At 43.1% G+C, this 26,368-nt stretch overlaps 1 protein-coding gene across 1 annotated transcript in view; it reads right to left on the reverse strand.

Annotated features, from left to right (window-relative positions):
- The window catches only part of SF3A3 (splicing factor 3a subunit 3), a 25,049-nt gene extending 2,312 nt beyond the window's left edge, over window positions 1–22,737 (reverse strand). The window contains exons 1-15 of the mRNA XM_040469694.1: window positions 22,516–22,737; window positions 22,182–22,229; window positions 19,657–19,709; window positions 19,446–19,551; window positions 16,617–16,689; window positions 16,163–16,254; window positions 14,658–14,740; window positions 13,840–13,978; window positions 13,271–13,339; window positions 12,548–12,615; window positions 12,280–12,387; window positions 11,004–11,073; window positions 8,663–8,827; window positions 8,462–8,572; window positions 7,185–7,275 (exon numbers count right to left, since the gene is read on the reverse strand). Of these exons, the coding sequence (XP_040325628.1) occupies window positions 7,185–7,275; window positions 8,462–8,572; window positions 8,663–8,827; window positions 11,004–11,073; window positions 12,280–12,387; window positions 12,548–12,615; window positions 13,271–13,339; window positions 13,840–13,978; window positions 14,658–14,740; window positions 16,163–16,254; window positions 16,617–16,689; window positions 19,446–19,551; window positions 19,657–19,709; window positions 22,182–22,229; window positions 22,516–22,611 (1,372 nt within the window). The 5' untranslated portion in view covers window positions 22,612–22,737. The remainder of the gene's footprint in view (window positions 1–7,184; window positions 7,276–8,461; window positions 8,573–8,662; window positions 8,828–11,003; window positions 11,074–12,279; window positions 12,388–12,547; window positions 12,616–13,270; window positions 13,340–13,839; window positions 13,979–14,657; window positions 14,741–16,162; window positions 16,255–16,616; window positions 16,690–19,445; window positions 19,552–19,656; window positions 19,710–22,181; window positions 22,230–22,515) is intronic.
- Window positions 22,738–26,368: the final 3,631 nt, after the last annotated feature.

Here is a 26,368-nt window from a genome sequence, read left to right on the forward strand (position 1 = left end):
CCCCCCCCCCAGAAAAGGCACAACTATCTGATACCTATATGCTTTCACATCTCCCAAGCAGAGCTACTCTAAAGTTGACAAGATTAAAAGAAATACCACATAGAACAAATTGAAGCCTTATATGGGGGATCAGACAGACAACAAAGGAGAAAGTGCTTAGCTCTGTGCCTGGTATACAGATACCGACCTCATCATCTTTTCCCTCCTTGCTAGTTGCTTTAAATTAACTGAAGTCTCCAGGCTCAGATAATAAGCATATCATAAATGAACAGAAAATTTATCATGTGCTACAAGGACCCAGGGCAGGGTCTTGTCAGGTTCTATTCCAGGCCATTCAGGAATCCAACCCAGAAGACAGTGAAATATTGGAGATTAGAAATGCTATGGTGATTTTTCTCTCGGTTGTCATGATTTTTTTTTTTTTTTCCGAGAAAGAAAAGAAAAATGGATGTACGAAACTATGGAGCACTAAGGGGGATATTACTCTTCAGAGGCATCTAAAAACAATTAGAAAAGAATGGGGTTACCTTTGGGAACCAGTGTGGATTCACTAATAGGTGAACAAATTCAATTTCCTGTTTTTGAGGACATAGCCCACTCAATAAAAAGCCAGAGACAGAATATCATGATCTAGCAAAGCAACTGCTCTCATAGGCAATGTCCACAGAGGTCATTACAGCTTTTAAATTTCTTATGCTATTACCATAAACAACATGATAACTGAACCTGATTCTGTTAGTTTCTCAGAGTTATATCCAGTGAATACTGGTCAGTGGTGACCACCCACCTAAATAACGGAGATCTCTGGGGGCAATTTCACAGGGCTCTTTCTTGGCCGTTTTTTTCTTCAACTTAAACAACAAAAATAACTAATTTATTTAAAAAAAATTTTTTTAATGTTTACTTATTTTTGACACAGAGACAGAGCATGAGCAGGGGAGGGGCAGAGGAGAGAGGGAGACACAGAATCTGAAACAGGCTCCAGGCTCTGAGCTGTCAGCACAGAGCCCGACGCGGGGCTCAAACTCACGGACCGTGAGATCGTGACCTGAGCCGAAGTCGGAGGCTCAACGGACTGAGCCACCCAGGCGCCCTAAAAATAACTGTAGTTTATTTTTTTTTTAAGAAACTTTTTTTTTTTTTCAACATTTATTTATTTTTGGGACAGAGAGAGACAGAGCATGAATGGGGGAGGGGCAGAGAGAGAGGGAGACACAGAATCGGAAACAGGCTCCAGGCTCTGAGCCATCAGCCCAGAGCCTGACGCAGGGCTCGAACTCCCGGACCGCGAGATCGTGACCTGGCTGAAGTCGGACGCTTAACCGACTGCGCCACCCAGGCGCCCCTAAAATAACTGTAGTTTAAATGACAGTGCTGAATCCCTCTCTCCTGGCTAAAAACTCCAGAAGAAAAATGTCAACAGAATGATCTAAAACAAAGATCAGCAAGTGGATCCAGTGTAAAAGCTATGCCAACGGTTACTTCCCTGCCCAGCACCTTATCAGGGAACACATTCTTCTTGGTGTATCTAACAAGTAACCACTTTTGCTAACTACCGGAGACCCAGCTGACTGGACTACAGATGGCACAAGACCCGGCTGCATCCATCTATTGTCTCTCCCCGGTACTAGAAATGGGGACAATTAGACGCCGACCAAGCTGGGCGATGGCAGGCTGAAGGAGGGCATCGGAGCAAGGGCGACAGTTGCCCTCATATGAACTCGGGTTAAAAAATACAAGAAAAAGGAGAAGGTGTATGTACAGAGAAAGGCATATTCAGGGTGGGGGGCATGGAGTTCACTTTTATAGGCTCTCTTCCTTATAACCAAAAATTCCTAAAATGTCTACTTCAGAACCTTAAAAAAAAAAAAAAAAAGGATAACCCAGGTTTAATAAAACTGCCAGCAGGAAATGAAGAAAAACTGCAGAAACCTTACACAATAGAATTAACCTCAATTCAATAATTGCTTACTACTAGTGAGACACCAGAGATAAAGCCTGTCACGATCCTGTGGGAGCCAGTATGTATCCAGTCATTGATCTGTTCCTCCAAGTCTGAAAGGAAGCCAGAGAGTTAACCTGCGATACTCAAAAGAAGGAACAAATGCCCGGGGGAAAAAGGAGAAGGGGAGAAGTGATGATAAATTTGTAATAAATCTATGAATGATCAACAGAGGGTGGGGGAAAAAGTGAAAAGACAGTGATATTGGGACAGAGATAACACTATTCATGTCATACACAGAAGCTAAAAATATCAAGGGAAGTCATGATGGATGGAAATGATACAACAAATCAAAGAAGTGCCAGTAATAAAAACGTGTATGAGAGAAATTGAGTAAGCAGACATTTGAATAAAGAGATAAATTCTGAAAATAATTCGGGCAACGGAAGCATCATGAACCTCCCAACCATATTCTAGAAAAAAATAAATTTTTCTGAAAATCTAGTATGGCCACGGAGAGAATTCATGGCATTTCTTTCTGGAATCAACTTAATGATCAATTCTTAATTTCTAAAAAATTTTATTTATTTAAGTTATCTTTACACCCAAAATGGAGCTCGAACTCATGACCCTGAGATCAAGAGTCACATACTCTTCCGACTAAGCCGGCCAGGCGCCCCAATGATCAACTCTTTAAAAAAAAAACCCTACTTGAAGGTGACTGGAAGGAGGCAGTTTTGGCAGTATGGAAAGGGGGTTTGATCCCTGGCTTTTTTTCCACTTATAAACTACGGGGCCTTGAAAAAGTTACTTAACTTTCCTCGTCTGAAAATGCGGGTGACCTACTACTTCACGGGTTGTTCTACAGATTAGGGAGTGTAAAACATCTCCCACTTACCCAGCATACAGCAAGCACTTGATAAACGGTAGTTAGCAATAGCAAAATCAAACCCTGAGTGAAAAGACGGAGGTGACTGGACCCCTCTCGTAGGACCTGCAGAGGAGCCCCCGCAAGTGGAGATGACGAGGGAGGGGCAGTTTGTGCTTCCTCACTGGGTAGCTCGGCACGGCCATCAGCCATGGTTGTAAGCACCGTACCTGCATATCTGGCTCAACCTTCAAGACGACTCTGTCAAGTAGACATACTACTACCAGCCACGTTTTATAGATAAGGAAACTGAGGCACTGAGAGAGGTAACCTGCCCAGCGTCCCACAAGCTAGCAAGTGGCGGAGCCACGATTTGAACACTTATAGGCTGCCTTCCAGAGTCTGCACTCTTAACCACCACACAAAACTACACTAGGAATGTGGTTCTGAACCAACTTTACCCTTGAAACAGAACGTATCAAAATGTAAAGAACCTGACGGAATCCGTCAAGCAAGTTCTAGGGTAAAAGATCATGACAAGAGAGGACATGAATCTGAAAGCAGAAAAGCCACTTTTTATAAATGAGGTGGTAAAAACATTGATAAACAGGGTACGATTAAGAACACAGAATATATTCTACTGACTGAATCAAGAGTAAGAAATAAGTATAACATTTTCAGTGTTTCAGGTCATCAAGATATGATCACTCTTATAATTCAACCAAATAATATATGCTAATAATAGCTAATAAAAATTAATAATAGAAATAAACTTAGTTGAAATCTGAAAGTTAGAAATATTAGAAGAATATCTATCTAAAAGGAATAGATATAAGTCTACTATTTAATCCATGTAAATGAGAAATCTAAAAAACAAGGTAACCTTTCCAGCAAAGGACCTAAGTACAAACAGATCAATTAATACAATGAAGCATAAAAGACTTAATATTCCTATGCCTATACAATGATGAGTATTGGTGACTAGGGTAAAAATGGCCCACATTTGCTGCCAAAATTCTGATAATTGGGAAACGGTCTAAGTCCATCACAAAAGAACAAAGAAGCCATCAGATAAAGGGAATTTCCAAAAAAAAAAAAAAAAAAAAAGAGAAGTAATCAGTAAAGTTATAATACAATTTGAGTTTATGTGGCTCAAACAACATAAAATACATACAAAATCGGTATAAATGCAGGAGACAAATTTAATTATAACTGAGAATGTCAATATATCCCTATCAGAATGTGAAATAAATACAATTATGAAATTTAAGGACCTGAACATTGCAAGATTAAACAGCCTACAGATGGAGAGAAGCACTTCTTGGGTCTATAGAAATCTTTAACAAATCAGACTACATACTTGAACACAAAAATACAATACATTCTAATGGCGGAAATTCTCTATCTTACTGCATGGGCCAGGAAATACAGGAATAAATAAAAGGGAGTTAAAAGGTACTCAACCAAATACAATTAAAAATACTCTAATCAGAAATTACAACTTTAAAAAGTAAAAAGCAAACGTATCATTAATGGATATTCCTAATGGATTCCTAAAAGAACGACATCGAGTTCTAAATGCCTGTTTTAGAAAGAATAAAGAAACAAAGAGAAGAAAATTCTTGTCTAAAGACTTAAAACAATAAAAAATATATGTAACATTACCAAAAAATATTGGCAGGAAAAAGAAAATAAAACAGAAGAGAAATAAAGCACTTGGTTTCCACTCTGTCATAATAAATCAAGGAGTTGTACAGGTTATTAACTGAAGAATCTTCTCTGGCTGTCCCTTTGTATGAAGAAGTAACCTCTATTTAAGTATAAAGTTTCAAATGACAAGAGAATGTAGTGTGTAATCCCACCCACTTTATGTTACGAATACAGTTTTGATCCCTGAATCTGACAAGTGATTCAAAGGAAAACAAGAAGCACATCTTTTACTGAACGTAAATATAAAACTTCTAAACAGAATCCTAACAGGATAAATACGTGTATTAAAAGAATATCCACCACCAGTATGAAATAATCCAGGAATGTGGTTTAATCCAATGCCCATAAAAGAAAAAGTGGGAAAAATGTTGTCATCTTTCTCTTGCGGAATGTGGTAATAAAACCATGAGCCAATCTTAAAAATCAGTGTGGATGTGCAGCATCATTTCCTTTAAAAACAGCAACCAGTTATGGGCGCCTAGGTGGCTCAGTCGGTTGAGCGAGCATCCGACTTGGGCTCACATCATGATCTCACGGTTCAGGGGGGCTCCCTGGGTCAGGCTCCACGCTGACAGTGTGGAGCCAGTTTGGGATTCTCCCTCCCTTCTCTTTCTGCCCCTTCCCTCTCATGCTTTCTTACTCTCAAAATAAATAAAAACTTACAAAAAAACACAACAGCCAGCAGGTAAGAATGGCTTATCATCTTTTAAAAAAAATTTTTTTTAAATGTCTTTTAAATATTTATCTATTAATTTTTAAAAAATGTTTATTTACTTTTCAGAGACAGAGCATGAGCGAGGGAGGGGCAGAGAGAGAGGGAGACACAGAATCTGAAGCAGGTTCCAGGCTCCTCAAAAGGTCAACACAGAGCCCGATGAGGGGCTCGAACTCACGAACCCATGAGATCATGACCTGAACCTAGTCGAGACACTTAACTGACTGAGCCACCCAGGCACCCCTCACCTACTTCTATTTAACATAAGACTTGAAGAGAATGCTTAGGATACATACTATCTGTGACACAAACAAACATGGAACAAAATAAAAGTCTCACTTTTGTTTTAGCAGTTAGTATGACCCTAAGCTTAAATAATGTCAATGTCAATCTCAAGGTATCAGAAATAATAGATTAACTCAGGCAAATTACGGGACATAAAATACACAGGGGCACCCTGGGGGGCTCAGTCAGTTAAGCGTCCGACTTCGGCTCAGGTCATGAACTCGTGGTTCGTGAGTTTGAGCCCTGCATCAGGTTCTCTGCCGTCAGCATGGAGCCACCTCTTCCCCCTCCACCACATCCTCCCCCACTTATGCTCTCTCTCTCAAAAATAAATAAACATTAAAAAAAATACACAAAAAATTAACTGTGATGTATTTATTAGTGGTGCACAGGCAAAAAACACATCTAAAAATGAGACTGCATTCAAAATGCAGTTATAATTCTATGAGATTCTGTTACTATTTTAATTTCATCCCAACAAAGTAAAGGGCAAAAATGAAGAGTAAATTAGAAGCTAATGTGATGATCTGCTAATGAGGCACTTCATAATTCTGGAGAGACTGTATGATCCTGACTTGTAAACGAATAAGGAAAAACGAGACAGTGAGAAGTCCCCAAAGCTGACTGCACATACAACACTAAATGAAAAAGTCTCCAGAATCTACAGGCTAGGCAGGATCAGGGAGGGTTTTTGGGTTTTTTCTGTACTACTGAAATATAATTGTATAATTGACATACAACGTTCTATTAGTTTCAGGTGTACAAAATACGTTTTTGACAATGATATTTGTCCTTCAATGCTCACTGGGGGTAAGTGCAGTCACCACTGTTCAGGGAGCTCTTTAGAAGGTCATTTCTATTTTTTTTTTTAAACGTTTATTTTTGAGAGAGACAGCGAGTAAGCATGCATGCGGGCATGAGCGGGGAGGGGGCAGAGAGAGAGGGGAACAGACGATCTGAAGTGGGCTCTGCTTTAACAGCAGAGAGCCCAACGTGGGGCCTGAACTCACAAACTGTGAGATCATGACCCAAACCAAAGTCGAATGGATGCTTAACTGACTGAGTCACCCAGGTACCTCTAGAAGGTCATTTCTAATGTGTCTCTGCAGTGGATGTGAACAACTCCAGGTATGCGGCCAAAGGAGTCAGCTGGCCAAGCAGCTGAGTGGTGTGACATGATCCCGAGGGGGACTACCAGAACTTTCAGAGTGGAGGGGGAGTACCCCTTTCTTTGTGAGTGATGCTAATGGCAGGAAAAGATACCACTGCCAGGCAAAGCAGGGAGCATGACTAAGGTTAACAGCACATCTCCTGACATGCACTTTACTCCGTTCTTTCTGCAAAAGGTATTTTGCTACCACTTTTCTGTGTATGTGCCCTGTCACCTCAGGAATAAGCTGGGATCATTTCTATTTGTCTTTCATATCTGTAGTTTTCAACACATTAAAACGAATTCAGAAAAAGATACATACCCATTCACTCATATTACATACAGAGGAGTTCAAAGGCCACAGTCAAAAATGTAGCTATTGTGTCACTGTAGGAACTTCTCCAAGTCCACAAGCTGTTAACCTTAGACATGGACACACCAGGTACTGGGGCAGGGAAGTGGAGGACTGGCCACTTGGTGTGGCCTAGGGAAACAGTCAATAAAGCATACTCACAGGAGACAGCATCTTCAATCTGTGTCACATTAGCAAAGTGGGCAGTGTTTGGGATGCCCAGACACCTCATGCCATGAGCGTGACGCCACTCCTGGGAGAAGAGAGAAGTGGAAGGACAATGTGAAATGGGAATAAATGAACACAGAATACAAACTCCATTCTATTCAGAAGCCCTAACGTGACCCCATGTCAAAGACTCCATGTAATGGCAGCACTCCTTCTGCAGTTTGCGTTTGTAAACAGCTGCCTGTGACTGAGAAGAGGAAGCTATTTCAAAGCAGCATTGCATTGTTTTCCCCACGGGGTTGATATATAAAACCGACATTCTAGATCCAGATCCAATAGTGGTCCAGATAAAACCTGTATCAAGACCACAGAAAACAGCACAACTCTAATTAACCAGTCATCTCCCACGCACTCCCACCACCAGCATGAGTAAGCGTTACTGATGGCGGGTCAGCGTCACCTTTGTAAGCAAAGAAGGCTGCTTACCAGGAGTAAGCAAGGATGTGAAGGAGAACAGGGAGAGACGATGACAATTTGGGCTCGGGGACGGCAAATGGCATGGGCTTTCTCCTGGGTGTCAATTCCAACGCATTGAAGGTAATATTGAGAAAGACTCAAGAGACTACTCAGAGGCTCAACAGAAAAGACCCAGGATCAGTTAGTATGGATGTCTGAAGGAGGGAGAGAGGAGTTCATATGAATTCTCTAACCTTGGCCTAGCAAATCTTTTCCATTTATAAGATTTCCTTCCAAGTACTAGAAACCAAAGACAGAAATAAAACAAGGGTGAATCCACTCACTGGAGTACCATCCAGATAATGCCTTGTCTCAAAACTTGCTTGATAAATGTTATCCTCTTAGTTCTTATTTTTCAAAGACGCAAAAGCCCATTTAAGACACAAAAAAGGAGGCGGTCAGTCCTTTCTCTGGTGTTGTATACTAGCAGTGGGTAGAGAAATGACCAAAGAGTCAGAGGATGGCCTAAGGTGCTGGCAGAAAGATATGAGGAGAGAAGTATAAGAAACAGCAAGGGAAACGGAAATGAGGTTCAAACAGCAGAGTGGCAGAATGCCTCCAGAAACCATCTTAGGTGTAATGCTAGGCTAGTGTGGTGCCAAAGGTCAAATGCCACGCGCTTGACTTTAGATCCACTCCTTCTTGCTTCCCTTAAGCTCTGGACGCTAACGCTTCTCTCGGGCTGTTCCTATCCTCTTTGAAAGTTGCATATTTCATACTTCAATTTCCAGGAGAAACGGCTCTGAATTCCTTACAGCAAAGTGTCGCTGGAAGGCCTTGGGACCTCGGTAGGTGTAATTTCCACAGATCTCGCAGTTATAGTTGATGTTTAGACCGTGAAGCTTATACAACCAGTAGGGAATGGGCTGAAAGAGACCAGATAAGAATCAGTATTAGACTAGTGTCTGCGTCTGCATGCCGAATGGGCAACAGGAAGGGGGTAGTGCTGAACTTACTTTGCCATCCCAGCCCAGGGGCAGGTTTTTAGGGTTGTAAATGATCTCATTCTCTTCATCCTCACTTTCACTCTCACTGATCTGCTCTTCCTCTTCTTCTTCTCGCTCTTCTCCTGTCCTTGCCTGCTTGCGCTGCACATTTTCATGAGTAAGATGTCGCTGTTCCTAAGTCAGGTCCAGAAATGAAGAGGGAAGTGAGAAAAAGTAGTGCAGAACAAGAAGGGCAATTTCCTAATTTCCTACAACCTTGTTGATCCCTCACATCCAAGGGTACGGTTTTCTTGCTTGTACAATAACAGGCAAGTCCTGCCTTCAGATCAGAACTCTTTATCAATAGGCTCTCCTGATCCTGAAGGAAAAAGTCAAAGGTCTTATGTCACTTGCCTCTGCTACTCAATGCGGCCACAGACGATCACAGAACAGAAAAAGAAGTCTTTTCTGTATCTAAAAATATTTCCTTACCCAGTCTTTTCTTCTCCTTCCTCGTCAAGATGACAACCTTCTAACTTGCCCTAACTCTCTCCTCATTCCAGTCCAAATTCCATTTGTTCCCAGATTTATGTGCTTAAAAACCAAAACCAAAACCAAAACCAAAAACACCCGGGGTGCCTGGGGGGCTCAGTCGGTTAAGCGTTGGACTTCGGTTCAGGTCATGATCTCACCGTTTGTGAGTTCGAGCCCCTGTCGGACTCTGCTGTCAGCATGAAGCCTGCTTCGGATCCTCTGATCCCCTTTCTCCCTGCCCCTCCCCTGTTCACACTCCCCTCTCTCAAAAATAAACAAACGTTAAAAAAAGAACCTAATGGTACACTCTGCTTAAAAAAAACTTTTACTGGCTTCTTACTGTTTAAAGAACAAAGTCCAAATTTCCAACATAACTCTCCAAATTATTCCCTGACCACTCCCTCCCTTATAAGGCACACTCCACGCACACGGATTTTCTCATTATTTCTTAACATCTAGTTCCTCTTCGTGATATTTTACCTTCATCCTTACTGTTTCCTCTTCCTATAACATTTTTTTCTCCCTCTTTCTAATCAGAAAATGCAGTCTCAATGTGTTGCAGCACACATCACATCACGCTGCAGTTACTCGTCTCCCCCAAGCACAAAGTGGGCTTTTCAAGGTCAAGAAGCCATGTCATATTCACTACTGTACCCATGGATTTAGTACAACGTCTGGAAACCAACAGGTATCGATAAATGCTGAGATAACAGTAAAAATCATACCACTACATACTGAGAGCAACTTCTGAAAACCATTCTGACTAGAAGTCTAGAGAGTGGTGCCATCTGCCGGCAGGGAAACCAAAGTGCTCTCAAAGGAGGGAGAAAGTAAAAAGTCGTGTGTACACCTTATGTCATGGGTACAAAGTAGCCTCCCAATCATCTTCGGAGGACTGGCAACCCAGACTGCCGACCATACTAGCACAGCCCAAGTTCACTGCGGGGAATAGCAGTGTCCCAGGTTCCAAGACCTAGCCACCCTTTTACTGAAAGCGGATGAGAACCAACAGGTGACTCTAGTTTTACAGCTATTACATGCAAGGTCCTCAAACAAGAGCATAATGAAAACATCCAAGGCAACAAAGACATATAAACAAGCTACTGAGTCAGAGCCACCTGTTCAAAAGGCGATCTGAGCATCTGTATAGGGAAATGCCCTGAGAGCAGCTGACAATTATACAAAGCAGAGACTATCCAAAAGGCTGGTCTTCTGCAGGACTCCCAGAGAGCCTGACCTTCTCTGGATGAGTGCTGCCCTTTCGTCTACCTTCTCTTCTCTGAAAGTCATTTCCCTTCTCCTCCTTTCTGAGAAAAGCATTCTGGGTTTGATTAGGGCTTTTTCTACTCCAACTCACCCTTCAGCCCTTTCTTGAAAGAATATTCAAGATGCAGTTCACAGCCAGCTTTGTACCACTAACATTCTAACCCTAGCAAATTCCTTATAATCTTCTAAATATGTAAGTAATGCCTTTCCATAGTAAAAATCATACCTAAACTGCTATAAATAGATTTTTCTCCTACTTGCCTTCTGTTTCCTGGGTCATCTTCTAGGTATATTCTGGAATGCAGGCAAAGAACCTGCAACATTCTGGATACTATACTGAGAGGGGAGTCTCTTCTCTCTCCTTGGCCTTGGAAATATCACTTAACAAAAGGCACTTAAGAACAGAGGGGACTTCACTAAAGGCCCAAGTACCCTGAGAGAACCCTATTTTCTGCTGAAGTAGTTTAACATCTACCCTTTTCTCTTTCGATCCTAAAAAAACAACTAAGAATTCACATTTCTGACTCCTATATCTTGTATCTTATAGCTCTCAGCAGAGTCCATTGCTTACCCCAAGAATCTCTACATATTCGTAGATCTGGGCTTCTAGGAAGGCAATGTCTTTGTTCCTCTCAGTGTCGCTGGAAACAAGAAACAAGCCATATCACTCAAGAGTTCTTTTGCCCAATGCCTTATCCCCTGTATCTGGGAACATTTATTCCAAGGGTGCATTAAAAACTACAAGCATGTGACAAATGTCATGCTGTGAAAGCAAATGTTCTATTCAACTTAGGACTTGCTGACAGAAGTATTAAGGTTCTTTCTTGGAATGCTCAGAAGCTTCCTCTCTGACCTCATTCTAGAAGGTGAAAAACACATGGAGACATTTAAATTTCCATCATCATAATCTACAAAAGAAATGTGGTGTAGGAGGCAAGCTCTGGGATTGGCAGACTTGGGCCCAAATCCTGACCCTGCTACTTAGTCACTGTGAGATAGTGGGCACATTCCATTACTTTTCTGAGGCCTTATCTGCAAAAAATCGGGATAACTACTTTTCAGAATTGTTGTAAGCATTACGAAAAACTCATATTTAAAAAATACCCTCTACAAGCATGTGGCTCGAGAATAGATTCAACTACAGGAATGAAAGGTACGGCATAAGGAATATAGTCAGTGGCATCGCAACAGCGCTGTAACGTGACAGACAGTAGGTACGCTTGTGGGAAGCATGGCATAGAGCAGAGAGCTGTCAGGGGCGCCTGAGTGGCTCAGTTGGTTAAGCGTCGGACTTCAGCTCAGGTCATGACCTCACAGTTTGTGGGTTCGAGCCACGCGTTGGGCTCTGTGCTGATGGCTCAGAGCCTGGAGCCTGCTTCGGATTCTGTGTCTCCCTCTCTCTCTTGTGTGTCTCCCCCTGCTTATGCTCTCTCTCTCTCAAAAATAAACAAACATTAAAAAAAAAATTTTTAAGAAAGCAGAGGGCTGCCAGATCACTAGGGTGCACATCTCAGACTAATGTAACATAGGGTCAACTATACTTCAGTTCAAAGAAAAAGATGCAATTGTCAAGAGCCAAAAGAAACTTAGAAGAGTATTTCCCGACCCTATTCAGCCTCCATCTCCTCCTGAGGTGACAAAAAGTACCTAGAACGGTTTCACCTACTCTCAATCAGTGGAGTACGGACTGTCCTTGGTTTACAACGATAGCACTGCCGTTTGCAGGGAAAAAAGGGCAAACTAGACCTCTCTGAATCAATAATGGCGATAAAACAGGCTGCTGTGGCAAAAATTCTGCATGGAAAAATTTTAAAACTATCCACCGAGGTGCCACACCAGCTACTTACCGCTTGGTGCCTTTTGACTTGGGGTTTTTGGCAAACAGGGAGGTGTCGAGTGACTCCAGGGACTTTCCTTTGGTGCTGAAGAGCCTCTGGGCTCGCTCTTCCAGGGTCCTAAGGAGACGGGAGGAGCAGAAGATTTCAGAGTTCTTTTATCATATAGGCCTGCATATTTCTGCAGTGCGCGGTGACAGGAAAGAATGGAATCAAAGCCAGTTATTGTGCAAACACACAGTAAAATGAGACAGTTCTGATAGAAAAAGCAGTTTCTTACCCACCGCACTTCAAGCCTAAAGCTAAGAGTGCAGATTTCAATCTGTCCAGACCCAGGGAGGCCAACTCCTACATAAAAAAGAGACAAGTTACAATTTTATATAAATAGATTCTGAGAAACAACAAAAGGCTCACACTTAGGTGTTCGCAGGCTCGTGTGCGGGTGTTCTTGAAGCTGTGGCAAAACCACACATTCCATAGCCAAAACGTAGCAGTAAGTTCAAATTCTCCAAAGGACTGACTCTGTGGTCAAGTTCATATGTAATCATATTGGTAGTGATTACCTCCGCTATAGTTTAATATAGTTAGAATTATTTTATTTTACACTTTTCAAAGTCGTTGGCTTAATTTTTTTCTTTCTATCGTTATCTTTCCACATTCTTCGTAGATGCCTGGTTCCAGGAACTGGTGTCTTATCATAATAGGTTCACGGCATTACAGAAGACGACTGAGTGGCTCTTCTGAGGAGTGAACAGGCGAGACCAGTACAGTTGCTAAAGAAAACAGGGGCGCCTGGGTGGCACAATTGGTTAAGTGTCCGACTCTTGATCTTGGCTCAGGTCATGATCTTGCAGTTGGGGAGTTTGAGCCCCACACTGGACTCTGTGATGATGGTGCAGAGCCTGCTTGGGATTATCTCATTCTCTCTGCCCCTCCCCCATTTGTGCATGCTCTTTCTCCAAATAAATAAACAAACTTAAAAAAAAGTAAAAAGAAAACATACTTCCCAGGAGGAGAATGCAGACAGGTCAAGATGGGCTCCAGCATGGGTCAGGGCACTGCTGGTCTCTTTCTAGCAAGAAGAACAGAAAGATCCACGTTTAGAATGAAGGCAAGGGAGACACCTATCTAAATTACCAGGTGGTGGATGGTCCCCTCCTTGTACACACGTGTGACTAGGAATCAAATTCCCGTAAGAGCAGAGCTAAAGAAAGATGGTCATTCTCTCCCTGAGAGTTCAGGAGAACTCAAGTTTATCATCAGGAGTGAAAATACATGGTACAGACTTCTAGCATATAATCTTTTCAGTTTCTGGGCAACAGGAGCCACCCAGCAGTAATGACACAGTTGGTGAAAATCCTGAGCTCAGCCAATGGCAAGGAGGCCCTGACAAATCTCATTCCCAAAGTATGCATGGAAAGAAAACCTGACATAACTGGCAAAGGACACCTCATAGTTACAACTGATCCTGGGGGATCGGTATCTGATGCCCTAAGATAGAGGCTCAATATTAAAGCACAATAATTAATTCAATTCCTGCGTTTGTCCTCACCCAACCCCACTGAAGCTCACCGGCCATCCAGGAAAGGTACCATTCTCCCACTTCTTCTCAAACTCGTTCTGAATCTTTCCAAAAAGTTCATTCTGATCTTGCAGGGGCTTCACTCGATCTGTGTAATCTTGAAGGTATTCAAGCAGCATCTCCAGGTATCTACAGAGGGACAAGCAATACAGAGAAAGCAATGAGAGTTTTTACGTTTTGCACAGATTTTTTATGTCCCGTAAAATACAATCATAATCCTAGTAACACCAGTTTTTAAAAGCAGTAATACTAAATTTTAGAAGGGGCTTGCAATTGACTTTTTTCCTATAATCTTGATTCTGACTTCTCTGACCTCATTTCATTCTCATGATATAATTTCAAACACTAAAATCTTAACTCACACAAAAGATTTCAAGTAAAAGAAATAAACAAGAGAGGAAGGAGTACAGATCACTAACCCGGGGCATAAAACCACAAACAAAATTTTCCCTCTATACATCAGAACCAGGCACCTCACTTCAGTCACAATGAGAAATTCTCATCTTTTTCTTATTAAACTCCAAAGACCCAGATTCCTGAATGATACTTCCTTCCACAATGAAACAAATTTAAGAACAGCATGGGCATAAGATCCCAGATGTGCCAACAAATGCATCTTTTTCTAGAGCCAGAGTATGACAAATGCTTAAAAGACTATGTCATTCAAAATCCGTATCCTCCAAATAAACCTGGAAGTCGTTTGTGTCCTTGTTCCAGGCAAAAAAAATGCAAAACTCTGCCATCCAATCTTTACATGAAATAACCTCCTAATCAAATCCAGTAGAGCCTAGCAGCTGGCAAAGCCCACCTTTTATATTCGGCATTCTTCCTTTCTTTAGGAATGTCAAATAATTGGTCAAAGATGGACAGATATGTGATATAATCCAGCTTCTGAAAGGAGAAATGACAAGAGATTCAGTTAGGTATCTGCACCAAGTTATGCTATAGTCTCCAATAAATGAAGATCAAAACTGAGTGCTAACAAAGTAACAAGGCCCGGCTCATCTTTGTCTTTTTCCTCCCCATGATTTAATTCCTGCACTAGTGAGCTGTTAATTCCACAGCACTGAGTAGACCACCAGACACGAAATGAACTCTGCAAAATAAAGATCAAATCAACAAACAGTAAACTAAAGAAACATTTGTCAAACACTAACTATATGCGAGGCACTTGAAAACTGACACCCACTACAGCCTAAACTAAGGTCCTGAAGGTAACATTTGTGCATTCATACAGTCACTTATTAAGCATCTTTGGACCAAATACGTGGATACAAATGAGAACAAGAGAGGTACAGGACCTGCCCTCACGGAGCTTAAAGTACAGTCCCTGAACTTTTGGGACATTTCCTCACAACCCCATAAGGAACTTAATCATACGCTTCCTTGTGAACTTTCTGAGATTGTCAAATTCAGTCTCAACTCTTGTGATAAAAGACACTAAGTAACCCTTTACTGGCACAGATTATGTTTTTATATTTTTCATATACCTAGTACTATGTGCATCTAACACAGGAGCTCAGTATGTGTTTGAGGGTTTTTTTTTTATGTTTATTTTAGAGAGAATCTGTGTAAACAGGGGAGGGCCAGAGAGAGAGAGAGGGAGAGAGAATCCCAAGCAGGCTCCACACTCCACACGGCGCCCAACGTGGAGCTTGATCTCATGACCCTGAGATCGTGACCTGAGTGGAAATCAAGAGTCAGACGCTTAACCGACTGAGCCACCCAGGCACCCCTGTTTCAGTTTTTAAAAAAAACATACTTTAAGGGTGCCTGGGTGGCTCAGTCGGTTAAGCGTCTGACTCTTGGTTTCGGCTCAGGTCATGACTTCACAATCATGATCTCATGCTGGGTGTGAAGCCTGCCTAAGTGTCTCTCTCTCTCCATTTGCCCCTCCCCAACTCGCAAACACACGCATGCGTGCTCCCTCAAAAAGTTTTTTTTATATTTACAAAAGCAAAACATGCTTATATTAAGCAATAAAATTCATTAATAAAATACTATGCTTGGGGTGCCTGGCTGGCTCAGTTGGTAGAGCACGCGTCTCTTATCTCAGGGTCATGAGCTCAAGCCCCAAGTTGAGTGTAGGGCGTAAATAAAAATAAAATAAAATGCTCGTTGTTTTCACTATAGAAACTTTTCATTTTGAATACTATTTCATTCCAAGAAAGCACATCACCTCTTAAAGATTTACATAATGGTTACAAAACACAAGGCAGATAATCTAATTGCTTCCTGTCCAGGAGCCCCAGCCTGATGTCCTGACCCCCCCTAGAATCAGAACCACTCTCCCCGTAACCCCCCAGGTCCTACCTCTGAGGCCTTCAGGTTAATGTATTTGAGGTAACAGTCATGGAGGTCAAGGTAACGACCATATCCCTCTTCATCTGTGAACTCCACCAGATCTGAAAGTATCAAAGATACCAGTGATTCAGACATTAAAGACCACTTTCTTGGACCTGGCTTTTCAAACGGACTGCCAGTTCTTTGTTTCATGACACAGCCCTTCACCCAAATGTCCTCCCTATACTCACGAAGTGAACAAACTTCAATTTTCCAGGTCAGCGAATCTGAGCTAGGGTAGCACAAAAATCAGTATTTTCTCCAAGGCCAATTTAGGATGTTAGTACAGCTCAGAAACCAGCAAAGAGAAAACCGGCAAGAGAACCTGGCTATAAATTTCTCTGGGGCTTTGGGTGAAAATCTGAGCTCTGTCATTAACCTGCACTTTTGTTAGTGCTAGAGGGAAAGGGTAAATCCTACTTACTTTGTGCCTCTTCACTTGGGTTCTCTCGAGCCTTCAGAAGCTCTTCAAATTCCACTGACATTGGCACACAGATCTGAGGGGAGAAAAGAGAAAAATTCACGTGGATTTTTCAACAAAAAAATTGCAACGTCACAGAAATGGGCTGTACAGAAAGTTGGACTTCTGACACTTTAGACTTGAGTTTTCATTATGAGTCTACTACTATCCTCCAATTACCTTGCTTTTTCTTTTGACTAAAAACTGCTAAAGTAACACTTGCTCACAAAACTCAAAATGAAGGATGCCTGGGTGGCTCAGTTGGTTAAGTGTCCAACTTCGATGCAGGTCATGATCCCACAGTTTGAGTTCGAGCTCCGTGTTGGGCTCTGTGCTGAAAGCTCAGAGCCTGGAGCCTGCTTCAAATTCTGTATCTCTCTGTGTGCCCCTCCCCCGCTTATTCTCTGTCTCTGTCTCTCTCTCTGAAAAATAAACATTAAAAAAAAAAAAAATGAAAAACCCAAATCCCCCTTTAATTCTGCTGAAAATAGGTAAGCACTATTAAGAGATGTTTCCTTTTTTTTTTTTTTTAAACGTTTATTTATTTTGAAAGACAGCAAGTGCGGGAGGGGCAGAGAGAAAGACAGAGAATCCCAAGCAGGCTCCACACTGTTAGTGTGGAGTCTGACATAGGGCACGAACTCATGAACCGTGAGATCATGACCTTAGCAGATATCAAAAGCTGGATGCTTAACCCACTGAGCCCCCCAGGAACCCCAAGAGACCTTTTTTTTTTTTTTTTTACTGTGTATTCATTTTTAAGAGAGAGATAGAGCACGAACGGGGGAGGGGCAAAGAGAAGAAAGGGAGACACAGGATCCAAAGCAGGCTCCAGGCTCTGAGCGGTCAGCACAGAGCCTGACTTGGGGCTCGAGCTCACAAACCGTGAGATCACGACCTGAGCTGAAGTCTGCCGCCCAACCGACTGAGCCACCAGGAAGTCCCTCCCAAGAGGCCTTTTTATAGGTTTCCAAACTTTGCTGAACATTTAGGATCACCTGGGGAGTGGTTTAAAAAATCCTGATGCCTCTGACACCAATTAAATCAGAAGGGTGGGGAAGGTAGCAACACTTTTTCAGGATCCCCAGAGGATTCAAATATATCCACCAAAATTTGGAAACCCCTGTTCCATATGTTTAAATATACACATTTGTACAAGCACACACAGGCATGTGCAAGGTTTGTTTTTCACATAATTGGACCTTTTCTCCCCCCACTTAGTGTATCTTGGGCATCCTTCCAACATTTTTTGAAACTATATATTCCTTATCATCTTTCTACCAGGGCTGGAATAAAGTTAATACATCAGAATGGTACTCGTGTCTTGTCTCTTGGATGGCAAAACACTTTACACTCTACACTTCAAAAGGGTGGGAAAACTTATGTTGGTGGGGGAAAGCACCTTCATCTCCCACCCCTGAACTTCAATGTCTTCTTTCTGGTACTTTCAGTCTTCTCCTTTCTCTACCTGCTCCTTTAAAACATGCACATCTTCCTTATGACCCTCCTGTCTCTTCTTTTTTTTTCTGCCAGTCTTTTAAATGCCTGTTCCCCAATCCGTACTTCTGCTTCCCCGTGATCCACTTTTGGCCCCTGTGACCAAATTTCCATTCCCACTACTTCGATGAAGCAACAATCCTGGCACTTACTGGTCAACAACAAGTGATGCCAGTGGCCTCCTTTCTGAAAGTCTTTTGCTTAGCTTTTCAGTAAGACACACTACCTAGAGCTGTTGTTTGACCTCTGTGACAGAAGTGTTCCCAGGATACGGTTCATTTAGGTACCTTATTGTCATCGGTATGCCCTCAAGGCACGTGGAAAAGCTTGGCCTCTACCTTCACACTGCGTCTCTTTCTCAGAACTCTATGATTCATGGCTTCAACCATCATATCTAAGATAATTCTCAGATCTAAATCACAAGCTTTTATCTCTTGCCTAAGCCCCAGTCACCTAACTTCTACCACTCACGGAACACTCCTACCTATATACACTATCACCTGAAAAGCTACATATACGAAAACCCATTTTCCACTGCATATGGGTTACCTCTTTCTTCTTTATTTCCATCAAGGGAACAAACAACTTAACTGACTGAGCCACCCAGGCACTGCCCCCCCACCCCCCATTCTTAAACAAAACAAAACAAAACAAAACAAAACAAAACAAAACAAAACAAAGCATGATTGGGCAGGGAGAGCCTACACTGTGATTTAGACAGGACAAAGTCTTTAACCTCCCAATGGGGAGCTGTGGAGCAAAGACTACTCATTCCAGGAGTTTCTCAGTGGATGGAAATACCCAGGCCACAGTACCCTCACTGTGCTCAGTCACTGGCTGGGGCTATCCAGGAAGAGTATGGCTTTGGTCTAAAGATGAGGGGGAGACTGAAAGCACTGGAGTTGTAGGATGTCAGCTAAATATCTGCTTGCAGCTAAATGGCAGGTTCTTTTTTGAAGGGACATCTAAATGGCACATCTCTATTCTCTTTACACCTTTCCTTTAGTGTGCTTTTCGGGCAGGTTTGGAAAAAACACTTTCTTTTTTTTTTTTAATTTTTTTTTTTCAACGTTTATTTATTTTTGGGACAGAGAGAGACAGAGCATGAACGGGGGAGGGGCAGAGAGAGAGGGAGACACAGAATCGGAAACAGGCTCCAGGCTCTGAGCCATCAGCCCAGAGCCCGACGTGGGGCTCGAACTACCGGACCGCGAGATCGTGACCTGGCTGAAGTCGGACGCTTAACCGACTGCGCCACCCAGGCGCCCCGAAAAAACACTTTCTTAAGTACCATACCTCATTTGGGTGTTTACGATGGAATTCTTTTATTTGCTTGAGTCTGTTATAAAATTCGGCAAATTCATTGGGTCCTGAAATGGCATTGAGTTCCTCCTTCCGTAACCTACAATTTCAGGAAAAATCCAAAGAACATAGTACACAAAATCAGTCCTTTAACCGTGGCTTCTCAGAGACATGAACTTCTGGACTAGCTGGGACTAGCACTTACCCATCCTTATCATCGTATAAATCCCGCAGGTTCCCACTGACTTCCATATACCTCTGAAAGGCAAACACAAAACCCATCAGAACAGTAATCTGGAACTACAGGGCTCAGCAACCAACAGGGCCCACTAGTCAAAGGTCAGGGAAACCTTGAGAGATGTGGTGTTAAAAGTTCCTGTGCTTTCTGGTACCCTTAACTGACAGCGCTGTTCCTGCTTAGTTTTTAAAACACGTCAAGGTGAAGACTACCTGAGTGACACGTTTTGAAGGGTGGAGTGTTCCTATATTTACATCCTACTGATACTTAACTTTCCCTGGAAGAGTCAGAGAATCACATAAGAGAGTCACCCTCTAAACAGCAGTTCCCACCCTCAAAAAGAAAAGTTCCCTACCTCTGAAGGGTAGCTCGAGAGGACTTTCACTACTTGACAAAGCTTGACTGAGCGCACAGGCTAAGTAAAAATCTCACAGCTTACTTTGGATTCAAACTCAAGATAGCACAGTTCCCTCTTCAAAACTTTTGGGACAAGATTTCACTTCAGAATTTGGAAATTTTAAGTTGGAAAATGATTACAGATTATGCAACATCCCTACTGGCATCTGGAACACATATTAGTAATCCTGCGATGAAAACGATGCGTTATTTACTAAGTGGGATAAAGACCATAAAAAGCCTTGTATCTGTTCAGATCAGATTTTGCCACCAAGTAATTAAAAAACAAACAAACAAAAAAATACGGTCCCCATCCCCACCCAAAAAACATAGAAACTCTTTCGTTTTCACAATATTTTTTGTAAAGTTTCTTTTCTTTTCTTTTTTTTTTTTTAACGTTTTATTTATTTTTGAGACAGAGACAGAGCACGAACGGGGGAAGGTCAGAGAGAGGGAGACACAGAATCTGAAACAGGCTCCAGGCTCTGAGCTGTCAGCACACAGCCTGACGCGGGGCTTGAACTCACGGACCGCGAGATCATGACCTGAGCCGAAGTCGGCAGCTTAACCAACTGAGCCACCCAGGCGCCCCAAGTTTATTTATTTTCAAAGGGAGAGGGAGAGGCAGAGAGAAAACCAAGCAGGCTCCATGCTATCAGCGCAGAGCCCTACGAGGGGCTCGACCCCACGAATTGTGAAACAATGCCTGAACCAAAAGACTTGGACACTTAACTGAGCCACTCAGGCGCCCCCATTTTCACAGTATTTTTGATTTGAGAATTTAGATAAGGAACTAGGAGCTAATAATACTAATCATTTCCTGCACTTAGAAACTCTGATTAGGTCTTTCAATCTTTTTTTTTAAGTATTTATTTAGGGGCACCTGGGTGGCTCAGTCGGTTGAGCATCCGACTGCAGTTCAGGTCATGGTCTCACAGTTCGAGCCCCGCATCGGGCTTTGTGCTAACAAACAGCTCAGAGCCTGGAGCCTGCTTCAGGTTCTGTATCTCTGTCTCTCTCTCTCTCCCCCCTCCCCTGCTCATGTTCTGCCTCTCTCTGTCTCTCAAAAATAAATAAATGTTCACACACAAAAAAATGTTTCAAGTATTTAAAATTTTTAAAATTTTTTTTAAAATTTACTTTTGAGAGAGAGAGAGAGAGAGAGAGAGAGAGAGAGACAGAACACAAGCAGGGGAGAGGCAGAGAGAGAGGGAGACACAGAATCCGAAGCAGGCTCCAGGCTCTGAGCTGTCAGCACAGAGCCCAATGCAGGGCTTGAACTCACAAACCGTGAGATCATGACCTGAGCCAAAGTTGGACGCTTAACTGAGCTACCCAGGCGCCCCATAAAAAAAAATGTATTCATTTAGAGAGCAAGAGAGTACAAGTTGGGGTGCAGGGGGAGAGGAGAGAATCCCAAGCAGCCCAAGCGGGCTCTGCGTTGTCAGTGCTGAGACCTATGCAGGGTGTGAACTCATGAACCAAACCGTGAAATCATGACCTGAGCCGAAGTCAGATGCTCAACCTACTGAGCCACCCAGGCGCCCCAGGTCTTTCAATCATTTCTAAATAGATTTCAAATACATGCAAGAGAAGAGAGCACAGTATAATGAACCTTCATTTACCTATCACTCAGCATTAAATGAGCAACTAAGTTGCATTAAGTTAATCAACATTTTGATTTTGATACACTTTCTAAAAGTAAGAAACTGAACGAAGTAAATGCAATTTGGTAGGGAAAAACACTTCAAATACCTCAAAACAATACCTTGAGGGGAAAACACTAACATTGAGCATTCTTTTTGGGGGAGAAGGGATAGTACCTTTTGCGCCTGGGCCACTGACTTAACTATTCTTTGCACATCATGGGACACGGGATGCTATGAATAAAAGATCCCCCATTCACAGAAGTGAGGAAGCGCAGTTCAGTATCCTCGGGTTTGGCAGCCGCGAGGACATCTCCAGGCAGACAACCCACGACCGGTCAGTCTGGTGGTTACCTTCGGCCAAGGTTCATGTTGGGACCCCGCACCCCGCCTCCCCACTCTTTTCCAGCTCATCCCGACCCAAAGAGAAGCGGACAACGCAGTACTCACATCTTGCATGGCCCGCGTGCGGTGGTCGGAATTGATCTGGTCCCGGAGCTGAAGAAAAGCAAACGGTGACACAGATGCCGTTAGTCGGAATTCTGAAGGTGGAAAGGCCGCCGGAGGGCGGAGCTTACCCGCCCAGGTCCCAGCGGCTGTAGCCGAGGCCTCGGGGAGCGCGGCGCCTCCGGGGGCGGTAACCATGGCGGAGCTTGGAGAGGGAGCCCCGGAGGGAGCAGGAGGCCCGGAGCGGGAAGGGTCTGAGGGCCAAAGAAAGCTCCCCGAGGTTAAACACCGGAACGGGGCCCAGCCTCGACGTAGCCCTTGCCCAGGCCCCACTCACCGTGGACTTCTTAGTGAGCATCTCTTTGGCCATGACGTCCATGAGCCGTTCCTTTTCCTCATGATACCGCCGCTGCTGCTCTAGAATTGTCTCCATTTTTCCTCCGCCGCTGCACCTCGATTCACACCACCGACACGGCCGGAAACGACTCCCGCCGCTTTGCGCGCCCGCGCCCCGCGCTGAGCGTCCGGCTGCACCAAAGTTCCGCGGGTGCCGGAAGTGCCTCTGGGACTCGAAGAAAAGGGAGCCTCACAAGGAGAGCACAGTCCGTACTGTCGAGATCGCCGCAGTGCCCCCTGCTGGCCGGAGGTGTGGCGGAGCGAGGCCGAGCGGTTTGCAGGTGCCTCTAGAGGGCGTCCAGAAATTCTGGCATCTGAGGTTAAGAGGCCGGCTTTCTGGGCTTTTATGAGGCGGGCAGGGCAGGCAGGGACATGGTGGACTGAGTAGTTGAAGAACGTGGATGGGAGCTGGGAGACCGGAACTTGAGTCTTTAGCTTTCATCGTGACCTCTGACAACGTTTTTCCCTTCAATGGACCTCAGTGTCCTTGTCAGTAATTTTTTTTTTTTTTTTTTAAAGAAATTCGCATGTGGAGGACACCTAATTGTCTGTAAGCAGGGGGCTGGTAAAATAAAATATGGTGGGGCGCCTGGGTGGCTCAACTGGTTAAGCCTTTGACTCTTGATTTTGGCTCAGGTCCTGATCTGGGATGGAGACCCACAGGTGGGGCTTCCTACTAACAGCAGGGAGCCTGCTTGAGATTCTCTCTCTCCCTCTCTCTTCCCCTCCCCCGTGAACACATATGCTCTCGCTCTCTCTCTCTCTCTCTCTCAAAAATAAACATTTAAAAAGTAATTGTCAAAAAAATTGAATTTATAAAAAAATAAAATATGGTACATCCGAGCAGTGAAATGCTATACAGCTTCATAAAAAAAGAATGAAGCAAATTTCTAGGTATGGAAATTAAGACATATTCCCATATAGTCAGACGTTCATAGCAGCATTATTTATAATCAACAAAAACTGGTTGCAGCCCCAACATCCATTAACTGGTGAATGGTAAACAAAATATGGGACATTATTCAGCAGTAAAGGAATGCTACAATATGAATGAACCATGAAAATATCACATTCACTAAAAGAAGCCATATACAAAAAATGTCATAGGGTATATGCAGATGAAATGTCCAGAAAGGCAAGTCTATGGAGATGAGTGGTTGTCGCTGGAGGTGAGAGCGGAGTGACAGTAAATTTGGTGGCGATAGAAATGTTCTCAAATTGGATTATGGCAATGATTGTTCCACAACTGTATTAAATTTGCTCAAGGTAATTGAACTGTACACTCAAAGTGGGTGAATTTTATGGTATGTAACTTATCCCTCAATCAAGCTGTTAAGGGGATGCCTGGGTGGCTCAGTTGGTTAAGCATCTGATTTTGGCTCATGTCATGAGCTTGCAGTTCATGGGTTCCAGACACACATCGGGCTCTGGGCTGACAGCTCAGAGCCTGGACCCTGCTTCAGATTCTGTGTCTCCCTCGCTCTGTGCCCCTCCCCTACTCATGCTCTCTCTCTCTCTCTCTCCCTCTCTCTCTCAAAAATAAACATTAAAAAATAAAAAATAAATAAATCTATTAAAAGAATCTATATGAACTCAATGAAGTTCAACACTAATTGTTAATCAGGAGACAGCCTGGAAGATCTGATACAGGAGGGAAATTTTTCTTTGTATATACCCAGCATGAAAAGTTTTTTTTTTTTCTTAACCTATACATGTATTATTTTTTCAAATTAAAAAATAAACTAAAAACTAAAAATGGAGAGGGGTGCCTAGGTGGCTCAGTCAGTTGAGTGTCCAACTCTTGGTTTTGGCTCAGGTCATGATCCCTCAGTTTCGTGGGTTTGAGACCTGCATCGGGCTCTGAGCTAACAGTGTGGAGCCTGCTGGGATTTTTGCCTCCCTCTCTTTCTGTTCCTCCCTGACCTGCATTTTCTCTGTCTCTTAAAATAAATAAACTTAAAAAAAAAAAACCTAAAAATTAAGGGACGCCTAGGTGGCTCAGGTGATTAGGTGTCCAACTTCAGCTCAGGTCACGATCTGAAGATTTGTGGGTTTGAGCTCTGCATTGGGCTCTCCACTCTCAACTTAGAGCCTGCTTCAGATCCTCTGTCTCCCTGTCTCTCTCTGTCCCTCCCCCACTCTTGCTTTCTCTCTCAAAAATAAACATTTTTAAAAAGTCTAAAAATGGGATACCTGGTAGCTCAGTTGGTTAAACATCTGATTTTGGCTCACGTTATAATCTCACAGTTCGTGGGTTCCAGACCCGCGTCGGGCTCTGGGCTGACAGCTCAGAGCCTGGAGCCTGCTTCAAATTCTGTGTCTCCCTCTTTCTCTGCCCGCCCCCCCTACTCATGCTCTGTCTCTCGAAAAGAAATAAAACGGTAAAATAAATAAATAAATAAATAAATAAATAAAATAAAAAAAGCCCTGGGGCGCCTGGGTGGCGCAGTCGGTTAAGCGTCCGACTTCAGCCAGGTCACGATCTTGCCGTCCGTGAGTTCGAGCCCCGCGTCGGGCTCTGGGCTGATGGCTCAGAGCCTGGAGCCTGTTTCCGATTCTGTGTCTCCCTCTCTCTCTGCCCCTCCCCCGTTCATGCTCTGTCTCTCTCTGTCCCAAAAATAAATAAACGTTGAAAAAAAAATTAAAAAAAAAAGCCCTAAAAATTAAGACACACATATGTACATGCATGCTTAACAAAAAAGGAACTAGGAAGTTATAATATCTCCAGCAATTTTTAGTGATTTGCCTCTTCTCTTTACTTTTAGGAATTCTCCAGTTTTTCTACAACGAGAACGCGTTGCTTTAATGTTTTTCAAAGTTTGAAAAATAACGCAGGCATAATGACTCTCATCTTGCCTGCTGATGGGGTGTTGTGAGGGTTATACGTCTAAAAATTTAAACAAGATCTAAACCGCAGGGAGAGCACTCCAGGCAAAAGTCCTCACCAGAGGCTTTTCTTGCACCTCTAGAAAAGAGGTGGGAAATCTCCATTCAAGATTGGAGAGACTGTGTTGGGGGGCGGGGGGGGGAGGATTTGGGATCTATGATATATCATCAAATATAAGATGTCATCAAATGTTAACTCCATCGTTATGTTCCACTAAGAAAGAAGAAAAAATTGTCCATCTATGTCACATCTACCCATTATACAATGCATCTGGCTTTCTGGGATGTTAAAGACGAAAAATATTTATCTTGAGATCAATGACACAGTACCTGTACATCTCTTTCTCTGAGGTGGGGGGACCACTTAAGCAAAACCATTCACCTTCCGTCCCCTAAAACCTCCTTCTCCGGTCTATCAAACCAGTCACCGAGTCCTGTCTTTTCCAATCCTGATGCCACCTGCCTCTTTCTCTCTCACCTGGACCAGTGCACTAGCTTCCTACAGAGCCTGCTCATCTTACCCCTTCAATCCATTATTCATGCTGCAGAGTGATCATCTTATGCCCCTGCTGAAACATTTCCACTGGCTGCTTACCCGCAGGGTGAGGTCTGTTTAACTTGGCATTCGATTTTTTGTGACCTGGCTTCTGCCTGCCATTTTAGTCTCTTGGCACTTCCTCCAAATGAAATTACTTGCTGCTTCCCCAAAGCGCCATATGTTTTTTCAAGCCTCCCGTTCTTTGCACCAGCTGTTTTCTATGCTTGGACTACTCTTCCTCCACAAGTATTTATTGAACAAGTAGTAAGTGCTGGGAGTTGAAATAGAAGGGTGAGCAAGGCAGGCGCGAGCCCAGCCTTCACAGAAGCCGTTGGGAGAAAGAGACAAAAATGTAAACATATAATTATCA

The sequence above is a fragment of the Herpailurus yagouaroundi genome, unplaced genomic scaffold (assembly GCF_014898765.1).
Source record: "Herpailurus yagouaroundi ecotype Mexico unplaced genomic scaffold, PumYag 77, whole genome shotgun sequence".
NCBI lineage: Eukaryota > Metazoa > Chordata > Mammalia > Carnivora > Felidae > Herpailurus > Herpailurus yagouaroundi.